Source organism: Cyprinodon variegatus, unplaced genomic scaffold (genome assembly GCF_000732505.1).
Source record: "Cyprinodon variegatus isolate N-32 unplaced genomic scaffold, C_variegatus-1.0 Scaffold301, whole genome shotgun sequence".
Taxonomy (NCBI): Eukaryota; Metazoa; Chordata; class Actinopteri; order Cyprinodontiformes; family Cyprinodontidae; genus Cyprinodon; species Cyprinodon variegatus.
The window spans coordinates 796,907-812,199 of record NW_015150754.1 but is presented as its reverse complement, the minus strand read 5'-3'; the positions used below and the strand labels follow the sequence as shown (position 1 = coordinate 812,199).

At 34.9% G+C, this 15,293-nt stretch overlaps 1 protein-coding gene across 1 annotated transcript in view; it reads right to left on the bottom strand.

Annotated features, from left to right (window-relative positions):
* Window positions 1-15,293, bottom strand: part of astn1 (astrotactin 1) — a gene marked incomplete at its 3' end in the record, with an annotated part of 379,756 nt that overhangs the window by 100,105 nt on the left and 264,358 nt on the right. Inside the window, exon 17 of the mRNA XM_015384050.1 lies at window positions 10,566-10,754. Within this exon, the coding sequence (XP_015239536.1) occupies window positions 10,566-10,754 (189 nt within the window). The remainder of the gene's footprint in view (window positions 1-10,565; window positions 10,755-15,293) is intronic.

The following is a 15,293-nucleotide window of genomic DNA, read 5'->3' as shown; positions in this document are numbered from 1 at the left end:
TTGCCAGCTAGTTGCTGATGTCAACCTTTCATTAACATTAGCCCTTACAGTTTAGAAGAACAGACCTGTTTTAGGCCCCTTTGCTTCTTTAAAGCTTCACCATTACTTATAAGCTTGACTAATGTTCAACCTTGTTTTTCTTTTGTTTTGTTTGTTTTTTTCCAGCATCCTTGGTAGCCATCCCACTCTGTCCCAGACCGCCTGCGCAAATCAATGCCTACAGTCTTGGGTGTTCGTCCCGTCTTGCTCTGCTCTGAGTTCCTTGGAGCTTGATGAGAGCATGCAAGGTATTATTATTTGTTAATTCATATGAACAATACGAGGTAATGGACGCTTTATTTAATACAGTTTTAAATATTTAAAACCCACCAGCAGCTTCTGTGCAAACATTTTCTTTCGTTGTGGGTCTTTGAAATAAGGATAATTACGATCATACAAACTTTGTTTGTTCTCTACCTTCAAACTCAGCATCATTTCATCCATGCCTGCGATAAGAAGTTTCTTTTGAAGTTGTAAGATGCAGTCTTGGATATTGTTGTGACTGGATTTGATGAATCATCTCGATTAAAATCTAAATATTTTAATCGAGATGAAAAATCTGCTTCCTGGTATGTTGAAGTACCAGTAGTTTGTAACCAATAATTTAATTAAAAGTTCTTATTTTTTGAAGAATTATGCTATAATTTGTAGTTACTATTTTGTCGTACATGAGCGGGGCGGAGCGGTTACGGAGGATCTGGAATCTGGGGATTATGGAGGATGTGGGATTTTGGGGTAAGAGATGTAAGAAAAGAAACAATTTCTAAGGTCTATGGCAACGCTACTAGGATATGGCAACGCCTTTGCAACATCTTACATGATTTCAACCTAGAATGGAGCAGCAATAAGCAATAATACAATAAATCTATTATTGTTTACAGTGCGGGATCCTTTGCTGTAGACGTCATAATCAATTATTTATATAAAAAAAATATATTTTCTTACAGTAAACAATACATTTATTCTGCACCCCTCTAAACGTTCTGAGGATGTATTACTTCTAAAAAAGGAACTGTGTTCATGAAAACATTTTAGCTACGACCTTTATAATAATGCACTTCTTTTTGTTAATCTATTACATAAAATTAAACATTACACCAGTAGAAAAGCATAAACACATAAATGAAAAATTAAGAGCATAGATGTTGAATTTTATTTTATAATTTGTAAAATAGGTTAATTGTGGCAATGTTGTAAAGTTTGTGTTCATGTTTTACTTTCTATAGTATGAGAATTAAGAAAAACACTAACGTTCTTTTGTAATCATAGTTAGCAATGTTACTGTAAATACAGTACAGTAAATAACATATATCAAATTATTTATTACTTAATTTACAAATTAGGAGAAGTAAATATGGATCTCCTATTTTCACATAATGATGTTGTGACTAATAAGTAAAGAAAAAAACCTCTGAGTTTTTTTTAAAGCCAACACTTCCATTTAACCTTTCCTGGTACAGCATGCAAACAATCTGTTTCTGGTCTTCACCAGCAAGCTAAGATGGTACAGGTCTCTTTCACTAAATACGCTGAGCTAAACCCATTTTTACAAGAATGAATAAAAAACTTTTTTTTTATTAGAATAGATGAGCAGGTTCCATAAGAAAGGTTCTAACACTCATCAAGGTGGAAACATTTAAGGACAGAATATTCTGAGTTGGCAGACATCTGCTGCATGTCTGTCTGTAATTGTCTAGTGACTGAACAGGCAGAGGGCATTTATCACCCTGTCTCCTCTCTATGGATGGATGACATCTGCTCCAACACCTTCACCCACACCTTCTCGGATGTTCTCTGTTGCCGCCATATAACAGCTTCCCCTGTGTTCATCTCCTCTCCACAGCTCCTTCACTGTTGGTTCTCCATATCACACCATTTTTCTGCTATTTATAATATGCTCTCCTCAGCTCTTTTTGAAAGTCTCTCCAGTCTTTTATCCCCTCCCTTCTGTAAGGCAGCTCTTTGTCAGTTCTTTTTCCCCAACACTCCAACCATCACCTAACAACTTTCTGCTTTACCTCTTCCCACTCGCCTCTACAACTTCAATTCTAACAAGCTATACGTATATTCGACTGAATTTCTCAGACTTTTCAGGGAGATGTCACTGAAAAATACAGTTATCAAAAATTATAAATCAGAGCCAATAATCTGTTTACCAGGAAATTTTACTCCACTATTTTTTTCCCATAGCTAATTACTTCTCTGGCAGCTAACAAAAATAAACTCATTAGCATGATTAAAGGTGGAATAAGTTGTATTAGAATATCTCCACACCAAATTTAAATAAATGTACAGCATTCACATAACTGCACATACATATAAGAATATACATATTCTAAATGTTGGCTATTTAAAGTAAATTATCTGATACTGAATTCAAAAGCTGTTGTTTTGTTTCAATAAAGTTGAGGTTTTATTACATTTTCTGAATTACAGTCATTTGTGGATGTCACAAGAGCTTTTACCGCTGTTATTTGAGACACACAACACAATGCAGCACAGTACATTATGTCCTACTCACCAATTACAATTACAAATTAGTTTTAAAGAGTGTTTTATTTTTATTAGAAGCATAAAGTAAAATCTTACTTTTAAAAAATGAAGTGAAATAAGGTTCAGTGCCATTATTTAGCAGTATTTCAATCATTACTAAGACTCTGATGTTATTTTTGTTTTATTGATCAAGGGCTTTATTTGTTTTTAAGGGTGTTTTTAGTTTCTCCGTATGAAGTAGTTATCGGCTCCAAAAAGACAAAAGAAAAGTACGAAATATACAGGATGTAATTTTCTGCTTTATGGTTTGAATGTATAAATTATATTTGGTGATTGTTAGAAACAGCAAAACATCCTGGTTTCCGAATGAAGACAATATAAATTGGTTTATATTGTTTTACGTGTAAATATAAGGAATGATTGCTATCACTCCCCACCTAATTTTCTTTGTTTTGTTAATGGGAGGTGCCCCACACTTAAAATAATTTTTTTTTTGTTCTTATAAATCGCTAATGTCTTTGTCTAATGCAAACTACATGTTTACCTGAGAAAACCAACTCTGCACAATAATTCTGAGCAGGAGGGAATGTGGCCTTGATAAGCTTTTCAATAATAATAATTGCACTGCATTATTATTCTTTCCTATTTAAAAAGGTGTCCCCTTTTCACTTTTAAATTTTATTTTGTTATATTACTTTACCTTCTTTATATATATATTTTACTTTGTCTACTTGTTTTGCCTATTTTCATGAAGTGTTGGACATTAAAAATCCCCCTGAGGTTCCAGACCAAAAAAATAAAGTGAGGAGGGTCCTGTACCAGAACTTAAAATTGTTAGCAGTTTGCGCTTGGAAAAAAAAAAAAAAAAAGTGTACGGCTTGAGCCTTAACCTGAATAAGAAGAATATTTATAGCAGACTTTATAGCCTGAGGCTAAAGGCTGACTAGGTGACATTTTATCAGAACATATTTAACATTTTCTGACTCTTATTTCATGCTTTACTTGAAAACATCTCTAATAGAGCAATAAGCTATAAGACATATGGGATGGATGAAAAAGGCGATGTGTGAACGAAGTGTGATAGACACTACTATCAATATATATCTGCCACATAAAAGCTTCAACAGTGTTTCTACTCATCTGGGGAATGCGGTTATGTTAGCAGCAACAAAACTACCACTGGTTACCATATTAGTTTTTATACATATATTGATTAAAAAAAAAAAACAATTAAATTAACTGACTGTTTAGCTTTTTACAAAATTAATTCAGTTCCCCAACATTTCTTGCATGATTTTGAAACCTAAGTTTGGTAACCGTAAAGATTTTATTTACCAAAGTGTAAATGACCGATGACCAACACTTAAGTGAGGTAAAAATCCTTGTTTACGTAATTTTTTTCACACAAGTTTCCTGTTTAAAATTAAAATATAAATAAATATATTATAAATATAAATTAATAAATATAAATACAATGTCTAGCCTCAGGTGGATGTAGGTTGGTATTGGACCAGGTAATAATGTTATCATACCAATGTAAAGATATCATAAAGAGACTTAATTTCAATGTTTTCAAATAGGCAAAAGTAAACATTTTATTAGTACGGTACTAAAATTCTGTTTTCTTTCTTTTAAGTAAATTTGTGTTTTTTTTCCCTTATAGAGTAACAAGATAATAGAGATGATATAAGCTGGGTAATTAGTCAGTCTGGATACTACAGTAGAAACTGTAGTAACTTGCTTAAATGTTATATTGCTTAATGCTTCCCAAATTTACTTTCCCAACATTATTGTGTAAATGAAGAATGATGGGCGGTAATTAAGAGCTCACATGGATCTATGTTTTATTACAATTAGAATATTTTCAAACAGCCAAATGTTGGGAAATGAGTGCTGCAAAACTTTATGCTCCATATAGGAAGGGCACTATGAAAATAAGCATTACATAGATATGCCTTTTAGTTTTACTGTTGTTTGGCTATTTTTAAATGGACATTTTTGCACTACATACCTAGACTTAAGGCATGTATACTGAGGTGTCTGTAGTTGAGCATGTAAAAACTAACAGCACAATGCAGCGCGATAACTTGGCCAGGCAGGTGGTGTTAATCTGAGGTGTTTGTGCTGTGTGCTTGTGTACAAGCGTCTAACAGGTCAGGCCTGCCAACATATAATTTCTCCCAAGTCTTTTCATCTCATCTTCAACACATCCCTGCCTTTGCTCTCTCATTTCAACAATTCTTTACTTCAGGAAGGATTTGCGTTAAAATGACAGTCCCTAATAGGATAAACGAAGCATCTATTTTTACCTTGTTTCTAGCACGACGGTCACACTACACACATCACCATACAAAGCAGAACAGGACACTGGTTAAGGGCTGACACATCGCTCAGTGAAGGAGGGAACTGAGGGTTAGGAAGGAGGATGAATGAGATTGAAGTGATTTAATTGAAAAAGAAAGTAATGAGTAGAATGTAATAAAAATACAAAGACATTTAATTCTTGGAGGCAATGCTGACTGCCCTGTTTACTTCAGAAAAACCTTTTGTTGTATAAAAACCTGTATCAGCATTTTTTTTAATCTGACATTTAGCAAGCTCAGTGATGTCACTTTCTGCTAGTGAAAAATATTGCACTTTAAATTGCTGTTAGATGATTCTGACATACTTTATCTCCAGTGCATCTGAAGCTGTTTTCAAGCAAATTCTGCAAATTTTCATTGACAGGTCACTCAGTAAACATAAGAGGTAAAGTAAATTTGGCTAATCATATTCAAGCCCACAAGTTGTGAAAGAAAAGGGACACTGTTCAGTGATCTTCTTAAAAAAAAAAACATTTCAGACATTTCTGGGTAAATTTTTTTAGCTGCCCATGCGATTCTTGATAAGCTTTTTTCATAACTTTGAACATTTTAATCCCTTTGAAAGGCAAGAGTACAATATCAGTCTTTATTCTGTTGCTTATCTGCTCTTTCAAGGCATGGGAAAACAAACTTTATGGGCAAAAAGACTCAACAAAACAAAACTAGGGGTTAGAATTAGACCAAAAAAAAAAAAAAAAAAAAAAAAAGAATTAGACCATCAACATTTAAGCAAGGCCACTGGTTGTCCAGACATAAAAAAAAAATAAATAAAAAAAAATAAATCTAAGTTTTGGTGACAAAATGTTTGAATTATCAGCTGGCACACATTTATGGTACTGCTGTCATTATCCAAATCAATTTCATTTGCCAAAGTAGTCCACACAAACACGTAAAAATAATTAAGCTATATGGTACTGGGAGTTACAGTAAGAGTAAAGCATATTGTGTATTGTTATTAGTACCACCCACTGTATTGAAGATGTAGTGCATTTTTTTCAGGTTGATTTAAATAAATGTCCCATGGCCTTTTAGAGAAATTGAAGCACAAAGTGAGGAATTGTTTCAATCCTGGGAAAAGGCTAAGGTAAATAAAAAAAAAGACACTATAGACAATACTTGGAATTCCCAACTGTAAAAGTCTGCCTGGTAAATGCTAATTTTTTTCATTAAAGAGACAGCCTGGGGAAAATGAGAACTTGACATTGTGGCAAAAGCACGCCACATTCTTTATCCCAATAAACACTCATTATTTAAGCCAAGAGTCCAACCAAAGTAAGATGCATAAAAACCCCTTTAATTTCCTGAAGTTTAAATCAGTGTAACATGGTTAATTGGGCAGTATACATAAAGCCTTCCTTAAAGGTCACAGCTACAACCTTTTGATCGAAATGATTAACATGTCAAAAATAGTACATCAACAAAACATTAAGAGTGCTGCAAAAATAAAAGCATTAACTTTCATTTAAAATATACATTAATTTAATACACACATTGACTTAAGGAAACAAAGAGAGTCAGAAGGAATGCAGAGGTTGGTGCGTCTTTTCTGAAATTTTAAGACGAATGTTTGGTTTTGTTACAGTAGCATTAAAATTAGCAATAGCAATAGCTTGTAACTGGCTGGCAAATATTACACAAGAGCGGGAAAGTGCTCCATTTACTAAACTTGTAGCAATATCCTTTAAAAAAAATGTCTAAAATATATAAATATTGATGTTGTACAAACACATAATATATAACTTTAAAGATTCAAAGCATTCTAGAGTTTAAATTGTTTTCCTGGATTCTACAGTGTAAACATATTTTAATGTTCAATGTAAGGTGACACAATATTGGGTTAATTAGAGCGCCATGATGTGGTTCTTCAATAAAGTCCCTTCAGCTGTAACACTTAGCAGACATGTCGTGCTAAGCTGTTACAAGGATTCACTATTTTCGCGCCACTAGTGCAGAGCAGCTGAAGAAGGGAAGGCAACATGGTCAGCTTCCCTAGGCCCTTCAACCATTACGTTACATTCAAGAATGTATTTTAAAAATATGCCTGCTCGTAAGGGAAAATATGAAACCAATATATTTATTACATAATGAGTTTTTATATTTTTTTTAAGGTGTATAAATAAACTAAAGCAATATTGCTTTTGTTTATAATTTTAGGTCATCAGAGATCAGAATTAGATTTTTTTAGAAAACAAAATAATTTCCTAGGATAACAGAGAGACTTTCTTAACTAAACCTCCAAAAGGGAGCCACCTCTAACAGAAACAACTTCTACATCAAATGCAGTTTCTTAATGTAATAAATTGTGAAAACGTGTAGGGAGCAGTAGCGGCTGCCATGCTATTCTTGTCTGATCTCTGGTGTGGTAATTGAGGCCATGTGTCTGACAATAGGAAACTCACATCAAATCCCTTAGAAAGGAACAAAGTGCTATTAATCACCAGGACAAGGCGTCATGACCAACAGCACAAACCCTCCACCACCACTACACACAACACATCCACTGACTGACCACGGTTAATGAGCTATGGCTAAGTCTACACAAACCTGACTTCCACAGGAATTTGTCTCTCCCTATATATTTTAGTGTGTGCTTTTCGGGTTTGTGGATCATTAGGAAACAAATGATGTGAATCTTAATTTAAATTTAGAGAACAGAGTTTATTCATATATATATATATTTTTTTTTGCATTTATCAACCATGGTCTGATGCATGTTTTTACTCAGTTATTTCTAATAATGACATTGATAAGTATAGAACTTGACCATAAATTCAACACAACACTTCCCTTCAAACACCCTTCCTTATATATATATATATATATATATATATATATATATATATATATATATATATATATATATATATATATATATATATAAATGCAGACCAACACCAAAAAGGAGTGGACACATCTGTGATCCAATCAGCAAGAATTCAGACAAAGATCAGCCTGACTTCCCCATGAATATGGTGGCAGGAAGCTGCAGTCAGGCACATCTTGTATTTGGAGCAAAGGGTGGGGACATGGATCATCAAACTCTCCAGTGAGCTCATTACTCCCTGCAAAAGGGCAGGATGTTTCCAAGATGGCGGGAAGAGATTAAGAAAGATGACTCGAATTCCAAGTTTTTGCCAATGGAATCAATTTTGTGTTCCTTGAAACAGATGGTCCTGGGCCAAGCTGAAATATTTACCCACTTCGATTAAATCGCCTCACAGCCCAGTGTAATCACAGTGCTCCCGTTTGAAAGGACAAAAAAAGGAATTTTTGATAGATTTTTGTAAAAAAAAAAAAAAAAAAAAAAAACATGTAGACAAGCAGACACTCAGACTCAAACAAAAAATAAAATCAGTATATATTCCTATAGATGCAGTATCATAACCCAAACATTTTTATTCATTTTCTAAAAAATGTTTGACTTGGTAGAATGAGAGCATGTTCTTTTAACAAACCATCCTTTATCTGAAGGATATCAATTTTCTACAGAAAACAGGTTTGTACATAAATTGCTGGCAAACAAACATAGAATGTTTGACTGTTTGTGTGATTTGATTTATTTCCTTCATTCAGACCAGACCTGGGCATCTAACAGCAAACATGTCACATCTGTCTGCTTAGATGCCCTGGACTGGGCGGCAGTAGTCAACGGAATCTCCTATTATTAACCCTGCAGAAAGTACATTCAATTATAAAAACAGATTTGAATAGGCTCCTTTTTAATTTGAAAATCTACATTTGTTTTTAAAGCACTATCAGTGGTTTCTCTGTTTGGCTAGCTGCTGTAGCACAGGTGCATGTGTCATGATATTGGGAAATGGTAACAAGAAAAACATACATAATGTAGTTTTGTACTTGTATGTAAGAGGTGAACATTGCATCATCATAGCAATAATAGCACAATATTAATATTGCAAAGGACCTCCTAAAATACATTATTTGTTGTTTTGGTGTTTCCAGTTTTCAAGCAATTTTTAAAATTCTGGAAAATATTTAACCTGGATGTATCTAAAATAACAATGTCCTGGAAACTGAAGATTATGAAGAGAAGCCAAAACAAAACTATGTTATTTAACAGTATTTTATCAGTAAAGGTGCTTTATTTGTCATGATTTAAAAAAGGCTATATACCACAGAATTTTATAGATTGTGCTCGTTGTGACTGAGCATGCCGCCACTAACGGCTGACCAGACCATACCAGCATGTCTTTCATGGTAGGGGAAACCAGGGATCCCGTAGGAAACCTACGCACAACATCTAAACGTCCCTGCGGAGACTATGATGTCAACCGAGGACCTTCTTGCTGTGCAAACAAATGTGTGAACAAATGTCTCTGTGATTCCTAGTAGATTAAAGCTTTAATAACCATGTCAGTCTAAACATGCAGTAAAAATGAATTTGATTTAATATTTTTGCTAACTGGATCTCTAAAAAATAAGTATTTTTTACCAGCATATAAAGTTCCTGTTGTCAGTATGGCCTTGTTAAATTATTAAAAACTGTTACTTGGAGTTGATTATAAAATATAGTTTTAGAATATTTAACCTAATTCATTGTTGTACTAAAAGCACTAACTCTGATTGCTCTGATTGATCATCAGAATCCCTGTGGACCTTTGGTGAAAAGTTCACACATGGTTAACCAAGAATGAATATTCTTATACCTACGAAAGAAGCTGTTGACAAAACACCATGTTTTTAGATGGCCCGGAAAGTATTAGTAATGTAATTTTGTCAATAGGTAAGCTTACTAATATTTAAAAATTCCTTGGCTAGGTAAAACAAAGACTGTTTTTGGTCAGACTAAGCTAAACAATCAACAATGATACAAGCTGAATTTCATAGACGGTATGAAAATAACAGTGGTGAAAAACGCCAACAGATAATGGCTACACAAACTTCTGCTGTGACTTACTGAATAAAAAAATATAAATAACTACCAGCAGGAAGCAGATGAATGGCTGACATGTACTAACAATTCAAGGAAAGCTTAGATAGTGGTTCTTTTGATTGTTTGCCATTTAGTGTGACTACTTGAGCTGTAATAGTGCAGATTTTACCTCAAAGCAACACTGATCAATGACCACAATGTGGCATTGCACTGTCGTGTGTCACAGCAAACCACACAAACATGTTTTGATCTTCCCTGATAAAAGAACTGCTGACAAGCACAGAGCTGTTGCCTACAGTACATAGATAAATCGTTACGTTAAACAAGGCACAGTTAGCAGAACTTCAAGCATGAAAGTAGACAAGAAACTTGGACTCTGATCAGTAGAGTAGGTTGTCTGCTCGGCTACTATATGCTTTCAAAAGGCTATTTTAAAACTAAAAATAGTTGCTGTATCAAACAACGAAAATACACCATTTTCTGGTAAGGTCAAAAGCTTTAGGTTGTTAAAGAACATTGTTGAGCCAAACAAAGTATGCATAGATTGAAGAGCTTCACAAGGTAAGTTGAAAATAAAATCTACTGTCGTCTGAAAGACACGATTATTCAAGAAGTGAAAAATTGTTCCGGATATTTTCAAATGTGGACAAATTTTAGTCAGAATCAACACCATTTAATCACAAAGCCGAAGCTTAGCACACCAGCTCTTTTATTTCTTTTAAAGCATATATTGTATCAAAATCAAATGACGTACACAGTGTGTAAGTTTAATGTCCTACCTTTGCTGATGTCCTGGTACTCCAGCCACAGCTGTCTCTGGACTTGTTTGTTGGGGTACCAGATGGTACAGGACTCCTGGAAGCCATAAACTGCCTCCTGTACATAGTGGTTCCCGAACTCCCTCAGGATCGAGACAAAGTCGCTGCGCTGCGTTGCCCCGTCTAGAGAATGGATTGCAGAGCTAAAAGCTGGGAAGATAGAAAGCAGATGATGGCATTACTGTTGTGGCATTTTTAATTAGTTCGTACTAAGTGCTATTTCAATCTGAAAAAAACTCACACAAAGAGAAAAGACAATTAGGATAAATTTATTGATACAATTACTTTGTTTTTGGCGCTCAGAACTCAGCAGGAAACATAGCAGTTAATTTTGATAGATATGCATGAACAGGAGCAAAGAATAGGGCTGTTTCCCCCCAGGCCTGAAACTTGTGGTGGAGTGGAAATAGATGAAGTTGGTCAGTCTGTAGACTTTTGGTTAGGGAGATGGTATGCTGAGCTTTTGGGGAGATCCAGTGGACTGCGTGAGCTGATACTAGAGCTTCACTCAGGGATCTGGAAGACGGAAGTCCAGTTGGATAACCCAGGTTGAGAGAACCTGTTCATGATGAGCAAGAATAAAGCGACAGTGAAGAGAAAAAACTCCCCGTTGGGAAGAAACCTCTGGCAGAACCAGGCTACACATGGCGGTCTTCTGCCGGACCGGTAAAGATGAGACAGGGAACGCAGTAAGTGTCCCAGAGGAATGACACTCTGATGAAGCTTTAGTTACGAAGGTGGAGGAGGGGATGGAAGTGGGTTGAAACGGTGTCATCTGAATGAAGTCACAGCGCATCCGCCGCCTGCGCACAGGAGTAGACAGGTGTGTATCGGAGGCCTTTCAAGATGAGCTTTGGGTGCCGATTGGCTATCGTGGAGGCGTTGTTCAAAGCTGATTGGCTGTGTCGCGGATGGGTGTATGGAAAACAAAGAGTTTCTTCAGTTGAACTTCCGCCTAGGCTCCATTTTAAATAGCACTTGGAGATTATATCAATTTATAATATATTTGTTTATATGTTTATATGAAAGTATAATGAATAATTTATATTGACAAAAAGATATTTCCCTTATAATCACATGCTAATTTTAAAGTGGATAAGCAGGACAAGTAAAGAAATTATCTTCCCAAAAATAATTTAAGTAATTTACTGACAGACAATGAGGTACAAGATTTTAATCTAAATTGATTCTCCTTTCAAGTAATGTTAAGATGGATAGTGCATACCTGGTACTCCATACAGATATTAACTACCTAAAAGCTCAAGTATCTAAACAGAGGGAGTAAAATAATAATAATAAAAAAAAAATCTGCTCCATCAGAGTCGGAGGATGTGTGCTCAGTCGATTTCCCTTCCCATGGTTATCACCTGACCATGCTTTTACACATGAGAAACACCTGGTCATTGAATAAGTGGATAAAAAAGGGAGAATCTATGTAGATGCATGAAGTCAACCACCAAGGACATTTGTAATGAACATAGATTAAACAGACCTTAGCATCAGCAGCAATGCAGAAGAGGGAATTAATGACATTAAATCCTTAAAAACGACTCTGTGTCTCAGAATACAAGTTACTTGGATAATATTTACAGGTAGATTGTGGGGCAACTTTCCTCTCTGTGATATAGTTTTCAAAACCTTTTCTGAATAAATAACTTAACTAAATAAATGATTATCCAAATGTCTTTAAAAACAACTGATATATATATCACATCTCTTTCTAAAGACTAAGTAAGAAATTTAAAACATTTTCATTTCATGCAGCTGGACAATTTCAAAGATGTATGAAAAGATTCATTGATTAATACTGTGTTTAAACAAGCTTTTAATCAGCTGATGAAAAGTTGAAAAACTATATTCTTGAATAGCCAAAATCTGCACAAAAATCTGATCTACTTGTTATTTTATGTCAAGTATTTATGCTGCATGACCTCCTGAAAGCAAAGGCGCAAAACACTTTCCATCTTTAAATGTGTCAAGAGAGTTGAGCTGCACAAGAAAGGCCTCTTGCGATGACCCATTTCTGCCAAGGTTGGATTCAGTAAGACAGTCATTTTGAAATTATTATAGATCCTGAGGGTTATGGCACAAAAAAGTCAAGTGGTAGACTAAAAAAAAATGTCACCTGTTCTGAGTCAGAGAATCCGGTAAGCACTCTGGGAAGACTGACTTTCTTGGTGCTGACAGTAGCACAATAACCAGAAAATGGATAGGAAAACAACACGAGCCTTCAAGGGCCACATCGCTTATCATGCTGAAAACTTGCAGCTTTTGAGTGTATAATTTAAAAACAGACATGGACATTCAAAAGCGTAAGAAAATGTTATTCTCTGACAACAAATTTCTTTTGGATGCTTCTGATGGATTTCAAAGTAACAGCTACAACAGGTAGATCTTACTAGTTTTTTTTTAAGCACAGCTCAGTTAGTAAAGGTAGTTGGTTGATGTGTATCGATTTTTCCGTTATTGCACCAACAGTATGGAGCTTCAGGTTGTGCAGAAAGGTCAAAGCAAAACTGGCTATATCATATGTTGCAGCATGTCTTTCCTGGATAGAAGGCCCTTATCCATGGGCTCATCACTAGGTTTACAGCAGGGAAATTGTTCAACTCGTAATGCATTTTTTTAAAAAGAGCTCTTTAACAGAATAATCTGGAAACCTCTATTCTGGACCATCCTACATATACACTTAATTTAAATCCAATTAGAAAATATTTAGAGGTGGATGATGGGGAATTTACAGAAAATATCATTTAGAGTAAGACATGAAAACCAATAATTTTTCTACCTAATTTAATTTCTTTTTTTTATGTGGAGTCTATTGGATTAAAATATTAATTAACTTTTTTTGTCCTCTAACATATCTCTGCATTTGATATTTAAAAGAACAAACAAACCATTTTTTCTATAATTGTTGGGGAGACTTTTTTTAAAATCTGTATGTTTTTGAATGTCCTTTGGAATGGGATTATTTGTCACGATCCTTTAGCAAAGTCATCTGAGCAAACATCTGGCTGCATCTGAAGAGACTCTGGTTTGACCCTAGGCAGGAAGGAATTCTGAGACTAATGTTAGTCTTTCTTCCCCATTCAATTGGTGTTAAAACGGACTGAACACTCTGATTCTCACATTTCGATATTTACAATACTAATCACTGAAAATACCACAGACTTGAAAATATATATTGTTAAAGACTCCTCACATTAAAATGAATTAAATGCTGCGATCAGACAAACAGTGCAGCATGAAAAGCAGCAGTACAGTAGCAGGAATTCAAAACAGCTCTTCCCAAATGCCAGCCGAATGGTAGCCAACTTCCAGCCACTGGAGTGACCCCCTCCTTCTCCTGGGCGTGCATATTTTTGTACTCTGACTCCACCCTTTCACTGAATTACAGTGTCTGACCAGGAGATGATGCCTCTCTTTACAGCTTGAAAGTCCACAAATCATGACAGAAAGAAAATTTTAGTACAAAGATTGATGTTAAAAAAAAGGAATCTTAGGGGACCAGCCAAGGACCAACCAAGGACCCATCAAGAAAAGTGGGGAAATTTTAAATGGCTACTACTGAACATGACTGCTGATGTGCTTTAAAGATAACAAATGGTTTGTGGTTGTATTTTTAACATACTAATTATATATGATTTCCAAACAATTCAAGAAAATTTTTTTATTTTTCTTCTATGCTATTAGGAAAACAAAAACCCTCATATGATAACGTGATTTGACCGGAAGTGAAAATGTACCTAATCTTCTACACTTTTTTTAATAGACAGTAATTATTACGGTAAATCAGATAAAGGGAATAAAATTAAGGAGTTTAGATATTTACACCATTAATTTGTTATTAGTGTTCTAAATTCCCCCCTTTAATCCACTTTGTCTCACTTCAGCAACTACAAAAAGGTATTTATCATCAGAGCAGCACCTGAAAGCTGATGTTAGGTGTTTGACACCAAGCGTCTTACATGGAATTAGGTGGACATCTGAGTCATCTGCTTACTATTCATGAACTCTTTCAAGCAAAGAGTGAGGATTATCCACACTGTCCACTCATGGATATGAGCAAACTTTGCTTCTTGTAAGAGGAAATAAAAAAAAAAGCAAAGGGAGTCATACATTTGACTCTTTTCAAACCTAAAGCTGTTTCAGGAGTACTGCCTAGATCACAACTTGGTTTTAGAATAAATCAAAAACTGAGAAAACTATTAAATTAAATCTCACATGGACTGAAAATATGATGTAGGATCTAGCCCAATGCAAGTTAAGTATTCTTTAAAGCTTTTAAATAATCAACAAGCTTAAAAAAGCAGGCAGATGCTTTGATTTGTGGCAGTTGGATTCTTTTTTGTATTGAAGTTTTATCTTTCATCTGAATTATTTCTCTCCTGGGATTTAAGCCTTAATTGTGGCATATTTCAAGACGAGGAGGATTTATCTATATGAGCCCTTGTGGAAACAGAGTCTTCATGTCAGGGTTGGGTTGGTTGGTTGAGGACCCAAATGCAGAGATGAAGGTGCAAAAAATAATTTGTGGCAGATTTATTGGATATAGATGGCAACAGAAACACGAATCCAACAACAATAAACAACTAATAAAACCAGGAGACATCAGGGAAAGACACAAATGAGAATCAAAGCGATGAAGAGAAACTAGTACTGAGGAACTGCTCAGGAAGATTATTTATC